Source organism: Pongo abelii, chromosome X (genome assembly GCF_028885655.2).
Source record: "Pongo abelii isolate AG06213 chromosome X, NHGRI_mPonAbe1-v2.0_pri, whole genome shotgun sequence".
NCBI lineage: Eukaryota > Metazoa > Chordata > Mammalia > Primates > Hominidae > Pongo > Pongo abelii.
Genome location: NC_072008.2, coordinates 129565929 through 129586316, shown reverse-complemented (window position 1 = coordinate 129586316; position 20388 = coordinate 129565929). Strand labels below are relative to the sequence as shown.

Genomic DNA, 20388 nt, shown 5'->3' with positions numbered 1-20388 from the left:
AATGCTGGTGCTTGATCCTTCAGGAAGTTTCGGATTTCATAAGTTCCCGGTAATGTTGGGAGTAGGTCAAAATGTATGTGGACTGGGAGTGATAAATGAAAAGAGAAGACCATTGATGAGATGACCACATGTCCCAGTTTTGTTTTGTTTTCACTGGCTAATTATTAATAGTACCCTCTTTTACTCTCGTAACTATCCTGGTGTGGATGATAGAGTATATGTTCATGGTATCTGTTGGATTGATGTAAGCCAACCAAAAAATGTTTTAAGCTGAAATTTTTAGTGAGGCACTAAAGATATTACCTTTTTTTTTTTTTAACAAATAAATACATCATGAAACAAGTTTCGGTTAAAAATATTTTTACTATAAATTCGTAAGACTGTAAGACTGACTTGTAGGTAACATTTTGTGGAAGCTATTGTTCCTTGATAGTGTTGGGAGTATATCTTTCTTTGGGTAATCATCAATTATCAGCTTATTGGCCCTAGTAATTTCTTTATTGACTTACTAGGTTATATTTTTCCCTTCATAGTTATTTAGTAATATGAACTATTGTTACAAGTCATTGTCTTTTACGAGTAACATGAATTCATGAAGATGATGCTTGGTTGCTTTTGGGAAATTTCTCTTAGCCTATCCAGTCCATTTTTTGTTTGAGATGGCGTCTTGCTCTGTTGCCCAGACTGAGTGCAGTAGCACGATCTTGGCTCACTGCAACCTCTGCTTCCTGGGTTCGAGTGATTCTCCTGTCTCAGCCTCCTGAGTAGCTGGGATTACAGGTGCGTGCCACCACGCCTGGCTAATTTTTTTGTATTTTTAGTAGAGACGGGGTTTCACCATGTTGGCCAGGCAGGTCTGAAACTCCTGACCTCAAGTGATCTGCCCACCTTGGCCTCCCAAAGTGCTGGGATTATAGGCGTGAGCTACCATGCCTGGCCTATCCAGTCCATTTTTATAAGCAAGATTATGATGGTAAACTTGGAAAGAGGATTTCCCTCACCTGCCCCCTCACTCACCCACCCTCACCCTTGGCAGAAAAAAAATGATTCAAGTGTGACCCCAGATCAAGGCTGGGGAATAGGAATAAGAATGCGAGCTACCTCTAATAATGATGATGATGAAGACAATAATAATAAAAACAATTTAAGTTCTGCTTTTAGAGTACCTTCCATGTTCTAGGCATTGTGTTAAGCATTTAATTTTTGTTTTAATCCTTACATCAACTCCTGTAAAGGTGGTAGGAGTACAGATCAGAAAAATGAGGTTCAGTGAAGCGGTGATTTTTCAAGGCCATGCAAGCCAGTAAGGCAGAATTTGAACCTGGGTCCCTTTGGCTCCACAGCCTGTGATCTTTTTATTACATCATATTGTCATTCTAAATGTTGACAGTTACAAGGGAAATTAGAGCTGCACTTTCCTGGTTAAGATAGCAACTCCCTCCCCACCACCCCCCCGCCCCTCCCACCCCCACCGCCCCCAGCTCCACCCTGAGACCGAGTTTCACTCTTGTTGCCCAGGCTGGAGTTGCAGTGGTGCAATCTCGGCTTGCTGCAACCTCCGCCTCGCGGGTTCAAGTGATTCTCCTGCTTCAGCCTCCTGAGTAGCTGGGATTACAGGCATGTGCCAGCACACCTAGCTAATTTTTGTATTTTTAGTAGAGACAGGGTTTCGCCCTGTTGGCCAGGCTGGTCTCAAACTCCTAACCTCAGGTGATCCGCTTGCCTTGGCCTCCCAAAGTGCTGGGATTACAGGCTTGAGCTACCATGCCCGGCTGATAGCAACTTTAACAGACTAATAGTATGAAGGTGAGGGGGCATGAGAGCTATAGAAAGGGGGATTCTGCTGTAAGTTGATATGCTGACGGGACCTCTGGGCTGGGGTAGGTAATTGGTGATGCTGGGCACTAGAGTTGGAAATAGCTGAGGGCTTTTTATTAAAATCATAGGGGAAATTAAAGAGAATTTATTCGAGGTAAAGGAGTCAGGGATAATAAATGAGTTTATTAGAATGGTGTTATGAGTTAGAGCAAAAAGAATAAAGAAACCAGGGAAGGTACAGTTGGGATAATAGAGTCCTGTACTGATTGTTGAGATAGCTCAGCTAAGAAATTTACTGAGACTCTATTAAGCGTTTCCTAACATTGTCAGAACCCAAGAGAATGGTTAGACATTTAAGTAATTTATCCAATTCTAAGAATTAAGATTAATGAGCTAAAATAATTCATTCCAGGTTCACAAACCCTCAGAGGATAAGTGTCTTAATCAGGTTAGGTGGCTGAGAGAAGAGAGACTTGACTTGAAGAGGATGAATCTGCCATCCAGTGCCCCTGATCTTAGGGACCTTGAGAGGTAGATCTTAGGGACTTTAGGGCCCTGGAGTATAGATAGATGTTGGGTAAAAGAATGGGCCCAGTTTAGCCCCAATCCCTTAAAATCAGTATCTTTAAAGTTCTAGACTGAGGAGGGACCAGAAAACCAGATAGCAGGGTAGCAATTGGGAGTCCCTGAAAAGGATTGGTGAGATACACATGGGTTAAAAGTCTTAATGAGAAATTGAGATTGTACTGTAATTTACATTGCGTAAATTACACCCTAAAATTTCCTTAATACACATGAGCTAACTGTGTGCTTAGCTACAGTGGCCAGGATATGTAGAAATGGCAACTGTCCAAGAAGGGAAAGTCAAGGGCCAGGAAAATGTGGATATGCTTGATGAAAAATCCCCTTCTCTTTTGATTCTCAGTGTTGGCAGTAGAACATGTAGATGACAATTTTTATTACTTCACTAAAACCAGTGCTTCTCTTTATAGCATATTCTAAATTATGAGTTGACTGTAAAATTAGGTTAATAGTATATAATCAGTTAAAGCAGTAATCCTGAGATCAGCCTTGTTTGTAATCCTGCCGATGCTGGTTGAAATTTTTGGTGCTTGGCATTTGGCACTAATTGTTTTTTTTCTTCCACACTTCAGATCAGAAAATTTTTTGACAAATTTTCTGAATAAGTTACTGAAACTCTCAGTTTTTAAATATTTCAGTGGGAAGATAAAAATTTTGAATAATTTCTATTTACTGACTAGAATTATAATTCAAGATAAGATGTTAATTTTTTTTTTTTTTTTTTTTTTTTGAGACAGAGTCTTACTCTGTCACCCAGGCTGGAGTGCAGTGGCACGATCTCGGCTCACTGCAACTTCTGCCTCCCAGGTTCAGGTGATTCTCCTGCCTCAGCCTCCCTAGTAGCTGTACTTACAGATGCGTGCCACTGAGCCCAGCTGATTTTTGTATTTTTAGTAGAGACGGGGTTTCATCATGTTGCCTAGGCTGGTCTTGAACTCCTGACCTCAGGTGATCCACCCGCTTCGGCCTCCCAAAGTGCTAGGATTACAGGTGTGAGCCACTGTACCCGGCCAAAAATATTTAATACTGTCTTTTCATAAGGTTGGTGGCCAGGTAGCTTGGTTAGAACATGGTAATTTGACCAGGGTGGCGAAAGTCATGGGTTTGATCTTCATGAGTATTAGGATCTTTTTTTTTTTTTTTTTTTTTTTGAGACAGAGTCTCGCTCTGTCGCCCAGGCTGGAGTGCAGTGGCACGATCTCGGCTCACTGCAAGCTCCGCCTCCCGGGTTCAAGCGATTCTCCTGCCTCAGTCTCCTGAGTAGCTGCAATTACAGGCGTGTGCCACCACCCCAGGCTAATTTTTGTATTTTTAGTAGAGACAGGGTTTCATCATGTTGGTCAGGCTGGTCTTGAACTCCTGACCTCATGATCCGCCCGCCTTGGCCTCCCAAAGTGCTGAGATTACAGGCGTGAGCCACCGCGCCCAGCCTGAGTATTAGGATCTTTAGAGTTAGGAGAAATCTTTGTTATAACCCTGTTCAACTTTCCACCTAAAATAACCTTTTTTTTTTTTTTTTTTTTTTTTTAAGCATCTCTGACAAGTGGTCATTTAAACTTTGTTTGAATGTTTCATTTTTTGCAAACAATATTTTTTGAAGCTTTGTCGCTTCCATTGCCATAGCAGGTAGCTCCAGTGTAATTGATGTACCGTTTTATGGATCTGTCATAGGTCACAGAGTCAATCTCCAGTTTTAGGAGAAATTAAAGCATTCATATAACAGCTCATGTTACCATAGTTTTGAATTTTTCCAAATTCAGATTGAGGCATTTTAAAATTAGTTAGTTTTAAATAAAATAAGTATCTTACTTTAGTGGTGGGGAGTCTAGATAAATCAATCAAACTTTTTTCTTGTTCATCATTATAGATATTGAGACAAATTGTTTAGAAGAAAAAAGCAAGAGAGACTATTTTACACAGTTGGTATTAGCATGTTTGGTAAGTTTTTGAAAATATTTTTCCCTTTTAAAAATCTGCATTAAACAGTTGTAATAGAAGTTAATCATGTTAATGGAGGAGGATATTGACATTCAGTTGACTTTTCTCATAAGGTGAGATTTGGGTTTTGAAATAGAATGTTTTGTGAAATAAGACATGCTGTTTCTATGAAATAAGCATGTAACCATATCCATATCACTTAAACTATCTATACATTTAAAACCTTTGGTGATATTCCTGACCTAGTAAGTTCCTAAGAAAAAGGTAAGCATTTATAAAGTAAGTAGAAATGATTGTAGACAGCTTTTAAATGGATTTTTTTTCCTCATAAACTGTTAAGCAAAGAGTAAAAGAATAGAGGTAGTTTAAAAATGATAAATTCTAGAACTTGCCATGATTGTTGTCTGGTAAACCATTTGTGTTCATAAATTTAGAAACAGGGAGAACTGCCATGGTTCAGACCTGGAAGAAGGTGCTTATCTTTGCTATACTAGAATTTAACTTAAAGTAGGAGGCTATTAAGTGCTGTATTAGGTGAAAATCCAGATAAGCCAAATGCAGTCATATTGAAAATTTCATCTGTAGTCCTTGTCATTTATAGGCAGTATACAACATGCATATAATTTTATAGTGAATTTTTTGAAAGCTGTTTATTAAATATTTCAATATTTGGAGTCATAATATTTGTTAAATTGAACTTCTAAGCCTTTTTATAAATTGTACGTTGTTATATAGAGAATGTTATTTTTGTATTCTTATTTAGGAAGCTTTAGTTTGAATATATTTAACGTTGTGGATGCAATGCTAAGGAATAAATGACCTTTAATATTTTTTAATACAGTATTTAGTTTCAGACACAGTTCTAAAGGAACGCCTGGATCCAGAAACACTGGAATCATTAGGGCTTATCAAACAATCACAGCAATTCAATCAAAAGTCAGTTAAAATCAAGACAAAACTCTTGTAAGTACACGTATCTTATGTTGCAGATCAAGTAGCTGAGTATGTTTTTTCGTTCATATTTTGAATGCTAGTAGCTTCTAAGGGGACTTTGAAGATTGTTTTTTTTGTTTGTGGTTAGCATGTCTTGTGTTTTTTGCCTTCTAAAAGTAGCCTAATATTGAGTCATCAGTGACCTTTACCTGTGCAAAACCATTGTTACTTTTGCCCATATTCAAAGTTAAAATAATACTTATGCTTTCATCATTAGCAATAAAATAATTTATGACTGTGGCTATACTCAGGGTATATTCTTAGAGATGGAAATAGTGATATGTTATTGTTCCCTGATGTTAACAATATCCTTTTCTTGTGTTACTGGTTTTCCCTATGTAATTAATATTGGGGTTCTCATATGAATCACTGTTATTTTCTACTCTAAAAGGTACACAAAGAGGTAAACTTTCAACAACTATTCTTATGATTGTTGTAGGTTGGAGATAAGAAAATTCAGTGAGAATACAGTACTCTGTGCAAGCTTGTTAATAAAAATTAATTTTATCCCCTTAATGGTATTTATCTGATTTCAGTTATAAGCAGCAAAAATTCAATTTGTTAAGAGAAGAGAATGAAGGTTATGCCAAGCTGATTGCTGAATTGGGGCAAGATTTATCTGGAAGTATTACTAGTGATTTAATCTTAGAAAATATCAAATCTTTAATAGGTAAGACATGTATCTGTATAGTATGTGTTGTTAAGATAACAAGTTATTTTAACTATTGGAGAATATCCATAAAGACAAAATGAGTGCATTCCATCTACTTTTTTTTTTTTCAGTTAAGGAATGGGAGAGGTGTTTAGCTTTTACTTTTAACGGTTTATCAGTAATTATAAGATTTAGCATGATATTTGTGAGAAATTTTTTTGTCACTATTACTTGTATGTTAATATTAGGTCCTGCTCTGTCTAGTCTTTCTTTTTTGTGGAGGGGATCCTGAGTGGTAAGCCAACACTTTCAAAAGAGAATGGATGACAAAGAACAGGATGGACTGTTCTGATAGAGTGCCCTACGTTTTTCTCGTATTTCTATTTTTAAGTATTTCTCAACCATTTTATGGAGGACCGAAAAGCAAACATGAAAACTTTAATACAGTAAATCTTCAGTGAACTTTTGAAACCTACAGATGTGTAATTTTGAACTTGATTTTCAAAATAACTTTACAGGGGACTTTGATACTTATTTTATCTTTATAGTAGCCTTTTAAAGTAAGTGCAACAGCTGTTGTAAAAGTGTAACAGAGAGGAAAGTTTTTACTCTCCCTACCCTTTAAGTAGAATTCCTGTAGCATTACTGTTTTCTTTTTATTTGCATTGAGGATTTGGAAGTAGTAGTTGACTTCTGTAGAAAAGATGAATGAGCACTAGAAAAATAGGGTAATCCAGATTTTCCTAAGGTAGAAATAGTTTTTTCTATTGTTTGCTAGGTGTTGTGCTATCTTAGGGAAGATTTTGCAGCATCTGGGTCTTGAGACCTGCCAGAGGAGTCATATTTTGTGCCTCACTAGTTGTATCTTAGGGGTGCTTATCCTCAGCTTCTTGGTTCTTTCTCTTTTTTTGGAGTTTATATATGACTAAGAAAGAGGGAGAAGGTGTCCCAATCCTTATCTCCTTCCTCTAGTGCTTTGTGTAGGAATCCAATTAAAACTATATTTACTATAATCACCCTTGTTCTTACCAACAAGTAAGTAGCTTTTAGTTTATTTTTTTAATTTTTTTTTTTTTGACGGAGTCTCGCTGTGTCGCCCAGGCTGGAGTGCAGTGGCGCAACCTTGGCTTACTGCAAGCTCCGCCTCCCAGGTTCACACCATTCTCCTGCCTCAGCCTCCCTAGTAGCTGGGACTACAGGCGCCCGCCACCACGCCCAGCTAATTTTTTGTAGTTTTAGTAGAGATGGGGTTTCACCGTGTTAGCCAGGATGGTCTCGATCTCCTGACCTCGTGATCCACCCGCCTCAGCCTCCCAAAGTGCTGGGATTACAGGCGTGAGCCACCGTGCCCAGCCTATTTTTTAAATTTTTGTTTATTTTTTTTTTTTTTAAGAGACAGAGTCTCGCTATGCCCAGGCTGGTCTTGAACTCATGGGCTCAAGCGATCCTTCTGCCTTGGCCTCCCAAAGTACTGGGATTACAGGCATGAGCCACTGTGCCCAACTAAATAGCCTTTTGTTTAAATTTACCCTTTTCTTTGAAGTTAATCTAGTTCTGGCAGCTGATCTAGTTTCTTTGTTGTTTCTTCCAGTTGTCAATTTAACATCAAGATGGGTGGCCCCCTAGGGCTGTGGGACTCTTGCTTAACTGTGTGGCAGTGACCCATTTTTAAAAACCTTCCCATGGTGGTTCCTTAGTTCCTTTCTGTTCTTTCTTTCTTTTTTTTTCTTTTTTTTTTTTTTTTAGATGGAGTCTCACTCTGTCACCCAGGCTGGAGTGCAGTGGCGCAATCCCAGCTCACTGCAACCTCTGCCTCCCGGGTTCAAGCAGTTCTCCTGCCTCAGCCTCCCGAGTAGCTGGGACTCCAGGAGCCTGCCAACACACCCAGCTAATTTTTGTATTTTTAGTAGAGATGGAGTTTCACCATGTTGGCCAGGTTGGTCTCAAACTCATGACCTCAGGTGATCCGCCCGCCTTGGCCTCCCAAAGTGCTGGGATTGCAGGCTTGAGCCACTGTGCCCAGCCCCTTTCTGTTCTTTCTAGGGTAGGCACCACACTTTCCTGAGTGTTTTTTGATCTAGCTTGAGAAGCTTGTCAGTACTGCTTTGCTATAAGTTTGTCTTTCCTTGTATCCTGTCATACTTAATTAAGATAGTATTCCTCACGTAAAAATTCTATGCTATGTTTTTTTTTTCTTTTACTTTATATCCTTTTTTGTTGACATCTGTTTCTTCTATTTCTTGTGAGTTTATACCTTTTTATTCCTTTGTTATTTTGGGAACATTTCAAAGAGGGATTTTTCTTGAAGGTGTGCTTTTATCTTACTAGAAAATGTACACTACTTACTTTTCTTGAACTTTACTCTCAGAGAACAGGCTATGATCCTATTTCTGAAGAACAGTGTAACAAACACAACTGCAAGCTCATGAGGTATATGGACAGACTATGAGTATAAACAATTTGATTTATTGGGCTAAACCTATATTTTAACCCACCGAGTAGCACTCAAATGTCACCTTCTTAGTGAAGCCTTCCCTGCCCACCTCTGTCAAAACTCCCTGCTATTCCCTGATTATTTTTCTTTTTTGCACATATCACCATATAATATGCTCTGTACCTCCTCCCCCTCCACCTGTGATGTAGGCTCTGTGAGGACTGGGGTTTTGTTTAGTACCTTATCCTTAATATTTGGTATGTAGGTGATAAATAAATACTGGGTAAAAAAGGAATGAATATTTCCTCTATTCTTGTATAATCTATACTGACTCTTGCATTTTTTTCCTGACATGGAGAATTTTAGAAAGTTCATCTCCTTGTCTCAGTGTTTATTTATCTCTGACTACGTGATTTCCTCCTCCCCCAATTGTCTGAGAAATAAACTTTTATTTTTTTGAGACAGAGTCTCGCTTTGTTGCCCAGGCTAGAGTGCAGTGGTATCTTGGCTATCTGCAACCTCTGCCTCCCAGGTTCAAACGATTCTCGTGCCTCAGCCTCCCGAGTAGCTGGGATTACAGGCGTGCACCACCATGCCCAGCTATTTTGTGTGTGTGTGTGTTTTTAGTAGAGATGGGGTTTCACCAAGTTGGCTGGGCTGGTCTTGAACTCCTGGCCTCAAGTGATCCACCTGCCTCAGCCTCCCAAAGTGTTGGGATTAGAGGCGTGAGCCCCTGCACCCGGCCTGAATGAAACTTTTCATTGATGTGAAAATAGAGGTTGAAACTTCAATTCCAATGAGTATTCTTTCAGTGTTGTTAGCATTTATTGGAGTCCCTCTTAGTGCAGACTTCATCCAGGCCTTGTCTCATCTGTCCAGAACACCTCACTGACCAGCATCCTATTTTTCATGGCCTCTTTGGATGGGTTTCTCTGTGTTTATTCCCATTGTTTTCTGTTTAGGAACAGTCTAGACAGGTAATACCTCCTTCATCAGCCAGTGTCAGAAACTGATACCTAGTTTGGGCAGTATACATTTTAGGTGCACATACTTTTAGGGTACTTGGTCTGACCGGGATAAATCCTTACTTATCATCCTTTAGTTAAAAGGCAGTTATTTGGCTGGATGAGGTGGCTCAAGCCTGTAATCCCAGCACTTTGGGTGGCCGAGGTGGGCAGATCACCTGAGGTCTGGAATTTGAGACCAGCCTGGCCAACATGGTGAAACCCTGTCTCTACTAAAAACACAAAAATTAGTTGGGCATGGTGGCATATGCCTGTAATCCCAGCTACTCTGAAGGCTTGGGCAGGAGAATCACTTGAACCTAGGAGGTGGAGGTTGCAGTGAGCCGAGATCGTGCCACTGCACTCCAGCCTGGGTGACAGAGTGAGACACTGTCTCCAAAAAAAAAAAAAAAAAAAGGCAGTTATTTGCTCCTAAAAGATTCTGGCACATCAAAATTTTTATATTCTGCCGGATAACTTGGGGCTATTTACTGCATGTGGAAGCAACGAAGCAGAACCATTATGCATCTGCATGGTGATTGTGATCTGACACTAAATTTGAACAACTTATTAAATACGAATGAATAGTGAACAGTAGACTATTGAGCTGCCAAGTCATAGACACCATACAAGTGGCCATAGCTTGAAGATGGCAAAAAAACATCTTTTAGAAATTAGAGGAAAGGATATCACAAGTGGACTCCTTTGTTTGCTGAACTAAACTGTAAGAACTCTACTCTTTTGGATGCCCTTCAAAAAAATCAGAGCATCATGCTATACACTTTAAATATATATAATAAAAACAAGTGGTTGCTAAGTGTTCTTTCCTTTCCTTTCTTCTAAATCAGTGGTCAGCAAGTGTTTTCTATAAAGGGTGAGATAGTAAATATTTTTCGGCTTTGTGGACCATGTGGTTTCTGTTGTAACTACTTAATTCTGCCATTGTAGTGTAAAAACAGCGTAAAAACAGCTATAGATAGTACATAAATAAATGTGACTGTGTGCCAATAAAATGTTATTTACAAAAACAGACAGCTGAATGGATTTAACCCACAAGCCATAGTTTGCTGATTCTTGCTCTAAATCAAAAGTTCTGCCTAACAGCTAATCACGGAGCTAGCTTATTTGAGCGTAGCTTTAGAGAGTGAAAATGGTTCTTCCTGGTTTTGGATTTTAGTGCTCCAGGACCTTTTTGGCCTAGGCTCTAACCCCTTTACCTTTGCTCGCAGAACCAGAACTTTCTTCACCAAACCTCAAGACCTTCATTTGTTGCCTGGTGTCAAAGGGTATAGATTTGGCTAGGGAAGGGTAGAGTGAGAGTCTTTGCCTTTTCAGTCTCTCAAGTGACCAGAGTAACATTAAAAACAAAATAAATCCTTAAGCCAAATGATTTTTATTTTTGGATAGATTATGGGACATTTTACCCCTTTGACTACATGATTTTGAGTGTATTTAGTATTTTATCTTTGGTTCAATCTGAATATAGGGTCCATTCAGCTTAGACACATCTTATTGTGCCACCTTTCTCCTATTTCTTTGAAAGGGAAGTTGGCTGCCTTATTTACTTAAATTTTTACATTATTGAAGTTTCTTGGCTCTATGTTAGAAGTTTTCCCTTCATAGTAAGAAAAAGAAGACAGCAATTAGTGTTTCCAACTATAGGGGTTTTTTGTTGTTGTTATTTATTTTATTTTTATTTTGAGACAGGGTCTGGCTCTGTTGCCCAAGCTGGATTGCAGTGGTACAGTCTTGGCTTACTGCAACATCTGCCTTTTGGACTCAAGCCATCCTCCCACCTCAGCCTCCCAAATAGCTGGTACTACAGGCACACAACACCATGCCCGTCTAATTTTTGTATTTTTTGTAGAGACGGGGTTTTGCCATGTTGCCCTGGTTGGTCTCGAACTCCTGAGCTCAAGCTATCCACCTGCCTTGACTTCCTAAATTGCTGGGATTACAGGTGTGAACCACCATGCCTGGCCTTGTTACTGTTTTTTAGATCATACTTTTATTTTGTTATTCATTGGTTCTTGCTTTGAGATGTGCAGTTTTTTTGCAAATAGTCTTTCTTAGAAATAGTCTAGCATAGATTTTTATTAGCTTACTTCTAAAGAAACTCTTTCTACATTGTAGATCATTTCATTTTGTTAAAAACATGATTTTCTTTGTCTCCTAAGGTCCATTCTCTCAGGAACATGATGATTGAGGCTATAATTCCGTTTTCTTGCCTGAAATTTATAGGCTGGACATCTCTCCTAGTTATGTCTGCAATATTATCTTGGTCTTTTATTTTCCTGTTAAGATCTCAATTTGGCCTAATTTCTACAACAGTCATTGTCAGTTTGATCATATTTCTTGCCCCTAGTTGGTGTCGCTGTAACATAACTGGTCATTTTTTCTGTCTTTGGGGAAACTCCAGTTGTTTTTTAGTGCATTTCTTCAAAGACGTATCATTCAAAAGGTGTGAACTCTCTTCAAGGGTAGCGTAACCATTTTATTAATCGCTATAATTTTTCAGCTTTATTCAGGCTTCATTGACATATAGTAGAATGCTTATATTTAAAGTGTACAATTTGACTTTTAATATATGTATACGTCTGTGAAAATACCACAAACAAGATAATGCACATTCCTCCCACTACCCCTGAAATTTTCTCTTGCCTCTTTGTGTTTATTCCCCCTCCTCTCTTCTGTTTTCCCGGAGAATCACAAGCACCTGGCACATAGTGGGTAGTTATTTAATACTTATTTAAATGAAGGAGGGCATCTATGGCCATTGTAGATCTGCAGTTTCTTTATTTTTCCACTTATTCTCTTTAAATATGGCTTCTTGTTTGTTCCTCAAAAGGCATAAAGACATATGTGTGTGTGTTTGTGTGTTTGTGTATGTATGTATACGTAAAAATATATATATGTGTATATATATAAATTTCTGTGTGTATTAATGTAGCTGGTGGTAGAGGTAGGGAGCTAGGTCTGTGATCTCGCTAAAGATCACATGATTATCAATGCTTGGGCTGGACAAAGCTCTTCTAAGATGTTTGCATACAAGACTGCTTATATTCTACTACAGCTGCCATTAGGGAAACATTTTGGATATTCAAACTTACTGATTATTATTAGAGTCTCACTGTATATGAACTAGTTTAACTGTTACTTAAAATGCTAAGATTTTAAAAATAATTTTCAGCTGGGCATGGTGGCTCATGCTTGCAATCCCAGCACTTTGGGAGGGTAAGGCAGGAGGATCACTTGAGACTAGGAGTTTGAGACCAGCCTGGGCAACATAGTGAGACCCCATCTCTACAAAAAAGTTAGCCAGGCATGTTGGTTTGCATCTGTAGTCCTAGCCAATTGGGAGGCTGAGATGGGAAGATCACTTGAGCCCAGGAGTGTGAGGTTGCAGTGAGCTATGAATGCACCACTACACTCCAGCGTGGGCAACAGAGCGAGACCCTGTCTCTAAAAATAATAATAAATGAAAATAATTTTCTAAACCTTCAATTGGCTACCTTTTCTATCTTATGGATAAAATTAATTGGACTTACGGCACCTGAGATATGTAATAGAAAACTCATGAGCCAGTTTTTCTTTAATGAAAGATGCAAAGGTGATACCTGTTATAAATAAAAGTGCACATACCTCTTGTTTCAGATTACTGCCTTAAATTGCACCTAGAAGGAAAGTGGGTAGTTGACAGTAAAGGTCACTGATAGAATAGCCTTGATGGAGTAATGCTGTTAAAAAAAACATAATGCTAGTGGTTCACATTTCAGCGTACTGAAAATGTAAACTTAAAAGCAATGTGAATGAAGCACTTAAAAGATCTTAATCTAACATGTTGCTGTTCTATTCTTTATGAGTTTTGTGTATGTAGCCTAATGGGTAATTATAAGCCAGCCAGTTTGCCAAAAATTATATTCAGTGTCTCTTTTGTCTTCTGTGATAGAGTGTTAATTCATTTTTATTTAGTGATTTAATTTTTTATATTTAGTTAATGTAGGAGAAGTTACATGATTTGAGAATTTGCTAGATCTTACTTCCATAATCTATCAGTGTTACAGCAGTGTGAAGGCATTTTTCATCTTTGTTCAGGCTTCATTGACATACAGTAAAATGCACATATTTAAGGTGTGCAATTTGAGTTTTAACATATGTATACATCTGCGAAAACACCACAAACAAGACAGTGCACATTTCTCCCATTCCCCCTCAATTTTCTTCTTCTTGGCTCACTGCAACCTCTGCCTCCCGGGCTCAAGTAATCCTTCCGCCTCAGCCTCCTGAGTAGCTGGGACTACAGCCATGTGCCACCATGCCTGGCTAATTTTTTGTAGTGACAGGGTTTTGCCATGTTGCTCAGGCTGGTCTCAAACACCTGGACTCAAGTGATCTACCCACCTCGACCTTCCAAAATGCAGAGATTACAGGCATGAGCTGCCGCGCCTGGCCTGATCTGCTTTTTGTTACTGTAGATTAATTTGCTTTTTCTAGAATTTGTCTATAAATGGAATCATACAGTGTGTACTGTTTTTGACTGGCTTATTTCATTCAGCATAATTATTTTGTGATTCTTTCATACTGTTACCTGTATCAGTAGTTCTTCCCTTTTTATTGCTGAGTATGTCCACTGTACTTTTCCTTACTCCACTTATCCTATATGGCAAATTGCTTATCCATTTATATGTTGTTGGACATTTGAGGAGTATTGTATATTACAGATAAACCTGCCGTGAACATTTGTGTACAAATCTTTGTATTGACATAGTCATTTATTTCTCTTGGGTAAATACCTAGGCTGGGTCATATGGTAGGTGTAAGTTTAAATTTTAAAGAAACTTGCCAATTTTACAAAGTGGTTGTACCATTTTACACTGCCATCAGCAGCATTTAAGGATCTTAATTGCTATTTTCGAATCACTTTTATATTCATAGGCCATACTTTTTGGAAGTACAGGGGGAGGTAAAAATATTTAGAAGTTTTCTTTCTAGAACTTCAGGGAAACGTCTTTTTGGAGAGTTTATGAAAATATGGAGCTTTTTTTGAGTAAGACATGATCACTGCTTTAGTCCTTCTTTTCCTTAGTATGAGAAGCGGAAGAAAATGTGTTCTTAAGTTTGGATCTCATAAAAAGAGGGAAAACTTGTATTTGGAGGATTTGGTTTTCTAAGTGATTGCTAAGGTAGTATGAAACGTGAAATGACGTTAGTTTTATAGCATTTAATATAAATAAGTGTGGAGTTAATATAAGTAACTGGAGATATCACCTTACCAAAGGGTTGGGACAGGAATAGGTTACATAGGAATTTTCTTGGAAAAATCCCCTAACTCATCCATAAGGTATAAGTGTTTAGATGTAACATATGTCCCTAAATTTATCACAGTTCTTTTTTCCTCCAGTGTTAGAAGAAATCAGTGTTTATTTGTTAGCCCAATGAAGTGGTTAGCTTGCATTTAGGGACTATGTTTAGTGAAATATACATATTTTAAAATACTGGAAGCTCATTCAACTTGATGAAAGGCATGTGGGAACTGACGTAAACCAAGAGCCTCCAACTCCCTTGGTATTCTTTGATCTATTAGGATAAATAGCATACCACTTTTCCCTTTAGAATGCTACTAAAAGCTATGGATATAAATCAGTGGTATATTTTATAGTTCTGTAGTATATGTAAGATAAAAAAAGATTTTAAAAATGATGGTCCACTTTTGTGAACCTGGACTTTTAACTGTTTATCAGCATTCCAAATACTTCTGCCTAAAACATTAAAAAAAATACCCTTTAGTTGCTTAATTTGTAAAATGCATTGTTTGATTTTCGTGTTTTTCCAAGAATTAATAATGTGGACCTGTTTCACTAGCCCGAGTAATCAAGAACTGATGAGGCAAAGTGTGGCATAGAGGAATGTGTATTTGACTGGTATCACTGGTCCTGGACTATACTGACCCAGCTCTGTCATTAACCCATTCTGTGATTCTGGGAAAGTCACATTCTCATCTGTAAAAATGTGTAGTGGATTTATTTCCCTCTGGGAGAGAGGAAGCAAATTTGTAAAGGAAGTTGTTTTTAAAAACATTTTTATCTTGCTATATGAGTTATTCCTGAAAATTAATGGCTTCACTAGAAATGATGTATAATCATTTTTAAATTTTTGTATGTCTCATCTGTTGCAGGATGCTTTAATCTGGATCCCAATAGAGTTTTGGATGTCATTTTAGAAGTGTTTGAATGCAGGCCAGAACACGATGACTTCTTTATATCTTTGTTAGAATCTTACATGAGTATGTGTGAACCGCAAACACTGTGTCATATTCTTGGGTTCAAATTCAAGTTTTACCAGGTAAAGAAAAACGTGTATGTATGTATATTTAGAGACTGATTTCTTAATCTTGTTTGTATAATTTAATTTGTTTTATTTGTAAATGATTGGTCTCAGGCGTTCTAGCAGAAGAGATAGATAAATGGATAGCTAACAATGCAATGTGATAAGTACTATATTGGTAGTATGAATGATGTGATGTGAAAGCCTAGAGGAAAGAATTATTAAGTTTTGCCTTGGAAGAGGTGGAGTCAGGGAAGACTTTATAGATGTGTCTTTTTTTAAACCTGGTCCTTGAAGGATGAATAGGAGTTCATTAAGGTTTTCTCTGCATAAGTAACAAACAATGTGAGAATCAAGATGTGGCAGTGTGAATATATATGAGATAGAAGGAATGGTTCATAATCTGATGTGGCTGGGTTGTAAGATGGGAAAAGAAGGGACAGGAAGTGAAATTGGGAAGGTATGTGTACTTTAGATTGTCACAGGCTTTGAATACTGTGTTAAGAGTTAGAATCTTATTTTTATTTATTTATTTTTTATTTTGAGATGGGATCTCACCCAGACTAGTCTCAGACTCCTGGTCCGAAGTGATCCTCCCACCTCAGCCTCCCAAGTAGCTGGGACTACAGTCGTGTGCCACTGTGCTTGGATCAAGAATTTTATTTTATAAACAATGGCTATTGGAATTTTTTAGGGACATGAATAAATATTCAAGGCACATCTTATATCATTCGCTTAAGCCACTAAAATAGCAGTCAAGCTAATCTGTGTCTCTGATTATTTCTACTTCAATCCATCTTTCATGTTATTGTTATTGTTGCTTTCTTAAAGAGACCTAACTGAGGCACTTCACTGGTCAAAAACCTTTACTTCTAGGATGAAATTCAAGCTTCCAAATGTGGCAGAAATGGCTCTTCACAATTTGGCACTGTTCTTTCCGGCCTTATCTTTATAGTTATTTTTTTCTTAAATCTAATATTCTAGTCATATTAAGTGACTAGCCATTTCTTGAACTTAGATATAGATATTGCTATGAACCTTTGTTCCTGTAGTTCCTTATAACTAAAAAACCATTCTTACCCAACCCTCTCACTTCTCCTTTCTTCATCTTGTGAACTCCTATTTATTCTTTAAGAGCAAATGCTGCTTGTTCTGTAAAGGCTTAGCTGACTCTTTACCAATGCAGAATTAGTCACTTCTTAATCTGTATTCTCATAAAACTTGACACATAACTTCTAACACCCATCAGGTTATCTTAGAATAAACTGTATCTATCTCCTTTGCCAGACTGTAAACCATATAGGGCAGGTGAATAAACTGTATCTATCTCCTTTGCCAGATTGTAAACCATATAGGGCAGGTTCTATGTTTTACTAATTCCTATGGATTAATTTATTGCCTAGCCTATAGTAAATGCTCACTAATTGTAAACGAGTGATCTATGTTTTAGGAAGACAATTCTCTTGATAGCATGGAGGATTTTAATGTAATAAGGCCTCCATTTACCTTTTGGTATAGCTCTGCTAATTTGTTTACTAGCCTGGGATAGTCAGCTAGTCAGAAAGCATTCATTGAATGTTTATGATTATGCTGTTTGCTAGGCACTGAAGTTACTCTGGTGTAGAGGAGTGTCTGTTTCTATACTCCTGGAGTGTGAGGTCAGGATAATAAGATAATTCCTTTTAGTATTCTTAAATGATATAGTACCTACTGCCTTTGCTCATCTTGTATTTTCTATGATCTGGGATGCTCCAGCAGACAGAAGAGAAAGCAGACGAGAGTTTAAAAGCATTTAGCTTTTCAATACCAAACAAGAGACATGGTAGGGTTTTTGGGCAGGAGCATGATACCTTTGTTCAAAAATGAGCAGTGGTGGCTGGGTGCAGTGGCTCATACCTGTAATCCCAGCACTTTGGGAAGCTGAGGCGGGCAGATCACCTGAGGTCAGGAGTTTGAGACCAGCCTGGCCAACATGGCGAAACCCTGCCTCTGCTAAAAATACAAAAAAAAAATTAGCCGGGCGTGGTGGTGGGCACCTGTAATCCCAGCTACTTGGGAGGCTGAGTCAGGAGAATCTCTTGAACCTGGGAGGCGGAGGTTGCTGTGAGCCGAGATCGTGCCACTGCACTCCAGCCTAGGCAATAAGAGTAAAACTCCGTCTCAGAAAGTCCACTCTTGGTATTGGGAAAGAGAGATTCAAGCATTCTATCAGATTTTAAGAGCCACCATGATTGCTCTGGGCTTGAGTACATGAAGCCAACTGCTTTAGTGACAGGTTGGCTGAAATTTAACTTGTGCATGATTAATTAAAATATAAATTAGGGCTTTGGAGACTGTGGGTTTGAGAGCATATGACAGTGAATAATGATGACCTACTGCATAACATCAAGTTAGTTGAATGTGAGTTTTAGAATTAAAATCTTTTTGTATGAAAACATTCCTTATAAATAATGTAACTTTTTTGAGCTGAATTAAAATATACCCGGGGGGGGGGGGATAACAGTATTTGAATAATCTTTTTTTTTTTTGTAGACAACGACCATTTTTCTTATATAAGAAATACTCAGCCAAGAAATACTTAATTTAGAAATAACTTGTTCTTGGAATGACTAACCCTCATATTGCTCTATGTAATACCATCCTTTTGTTTCTGTTGTTAGAACTGTCTTATGGGCCAGGCGTGGTAGCTCACGCCTGTAATTCCAACATTTTTGGAGGGCGAAGCAGGTGGATCACCTGAGGTTGGGAGTTTCAGAGCAGCCTGAACAATGTCGAAAAACCTCATCTCTACTAAAAATACAAAATTAGCCGGGCGTGGTGGTGCATGCCTGTAATCCCAGCTACTTGGGAGGCTGAGGCAGGAGAATTGTTTGAACCCAGGAGGTGGAGGTAGCGGTGAGCCGAAATCGTGCCATTGCACTCCAGCCTGGGCAACAAGAGCGAAACTCCGTCTCAAAAAAAAAAAAAAAAAAAAAAAAAAGAGAAAATGTCTTGTCATTGTGAGAATCTGCAGTCTTAAGGGCCACTGAGGGTAGGGGAAGAAATGTCAGATATTTTTGAAAAGTTGTGGCCTTGAAGGTAAAGTAAGGAAAGCTATGAAAATCAGGAACTGCTTAGGTGATGTAATCTTGAGAGTTGACTCCCAAGCATATATGGTCAATCTGTGTATTGGTCCCTGGCCTAATTCCACCATACCCCTTTCCCATCACTACCTGAAAATGTTCACAATCCCTTTCCCCAACTCATATGTTGACCCGCTGGGTCTTATTTGGATTAATAGGCTTCTTTTTTTTTTCCCCTTAATGCTAGTATTATTCTATGATATCAACGACAGTGAGAGGTTGAGCATCCCAAATCCACAAAGCTCCGAAATCCAAAACTTTTTGAGCACTGAATGATGTTCAAAGGAGATGATTGGAGCATTTTGGGTTTTGGGTTTTCAGATTTGAGATGCTCAACCAGTATGCAAATATTCCAAAATCTGAAAAAAAAAAATTCCAAAATCTAAAATACTTCTGGTCCCAGGCATTTTAGATGAGGGATACTCAACTTGTACAGTAGAGGATTTGGGGACAGCATGAGAGACAGCACAAAGGACAGGAAGGGAGTACAAGAAAGTGTGAAGGTACCAGAAGACAAACTTGTCTGGAGTTGTCTTGTTACAGGAAAGGAAGAGGAGATGATAGATCTCATCCATATTGCCCTTTGATTTCTGGATTCAAAACACAGTAATAGTAGTAATGGTAGTACCATGGTTCAACCCTATTATACATACCCCAAATTCATTCATTTAAGAAATATAGATTGAGCATCTATATTTGTACAAGGTAGTGTACTAGGTACTGAGGCTATATCTGTAAACAGAAATTTACTTTTTTGATGTTTAGATTCTGAGTAAATTATATGTTAGAAAATAATTAATGAGATGGGGAAAAATACAGAGCAAGATAAGATCAGGAGTGGTAGGTTGCAATTTTAACTAGAATAGTGAGAATACTCATTGAAAAGGTGAGATTTAAGCAAAGACATGAAGGATATGAGGATGTAAACTGTATAGATGTCTGAGGAAAAGCTTCCAGGCCAAGGGAACAGTCAATGCAATGGCTCTAAGGTGTGAGCATGCCTGACGTGTTGAAGAACAGTGAGGAGGTCAGTGTGGATGTATCAGAGTGATTGAGTAGAACAGTAGGAGATGAGGTCAGAGATGTGGGGGATGAGATCACAGAGCCAGTGCAAGGTTTTTGATTTTGATACTGAGTGAAGTCAGTGGAGGGTTTTGAGTAGGGTAGTGATGTGATCTAACTTAGCTTTACATTTTGTTTCTCTCTCATTTTATTGTGAACATTTTCAAATGTAGAAAAGAGTGAATAGTATAATGAATACTTATAACCCCATTACTTACAATTAAGTTTATTAACATGTTGCCATATTAAAAATATTAATTTATGTTACAAATATCATGAAAGCTTCTTCCTAAATACTATAGTTTTACGGTTTTTAAAAGGAAGGGCATTTTCCTTTTTTTTTCTTTTTTTGAGATGGAGTTTCACTCCTGTTGCCCAGGCTGGAGCACATGGCGCAATCTTGGCTCATCGCAACCTCTGCCTCCTGGGTTTAAGCGATTCTCCTGCCTCAACCTCCTG

At 38.2% G+C, this 20388-nt stretch overlaps 1 protein-coding gene across 19 annotated transcripts in view; it reads left to right on the top strand.

Moving 5' to 3' along the window:
- Positions 1-20388, top strand: part of THOC2 (THO complex subunit 2) — a 132794-nt gene that overhangs the window by 31093 nt on the left and 81313 nt on the right. For all 19 annotated transcript variants that reach the window (XR_010139026.1, XR_010139025.1, XR_010139024.1 and 16 more), the window contains exons 5-8: positions 4268-4338; positions 5180-5301; positions 5868-6001; positions 15597-15763. Coding sequence is in view for 15 of the 19 variants with exons in the window: in XM_024240706.2 (XP_024096474.1) it covers positions 4268-4338; positions 5180-5301; positions 5868-6001; positions 15597-15763 (494 nt within the window). In the remaining 4 variants the exon portion in view is untranslated. The remainder of the gene's footprint in view (positions 1-4267; positions 4339-5179; positions 5302-5867; positions 6002-15596; positions 15764-20388) is intronic.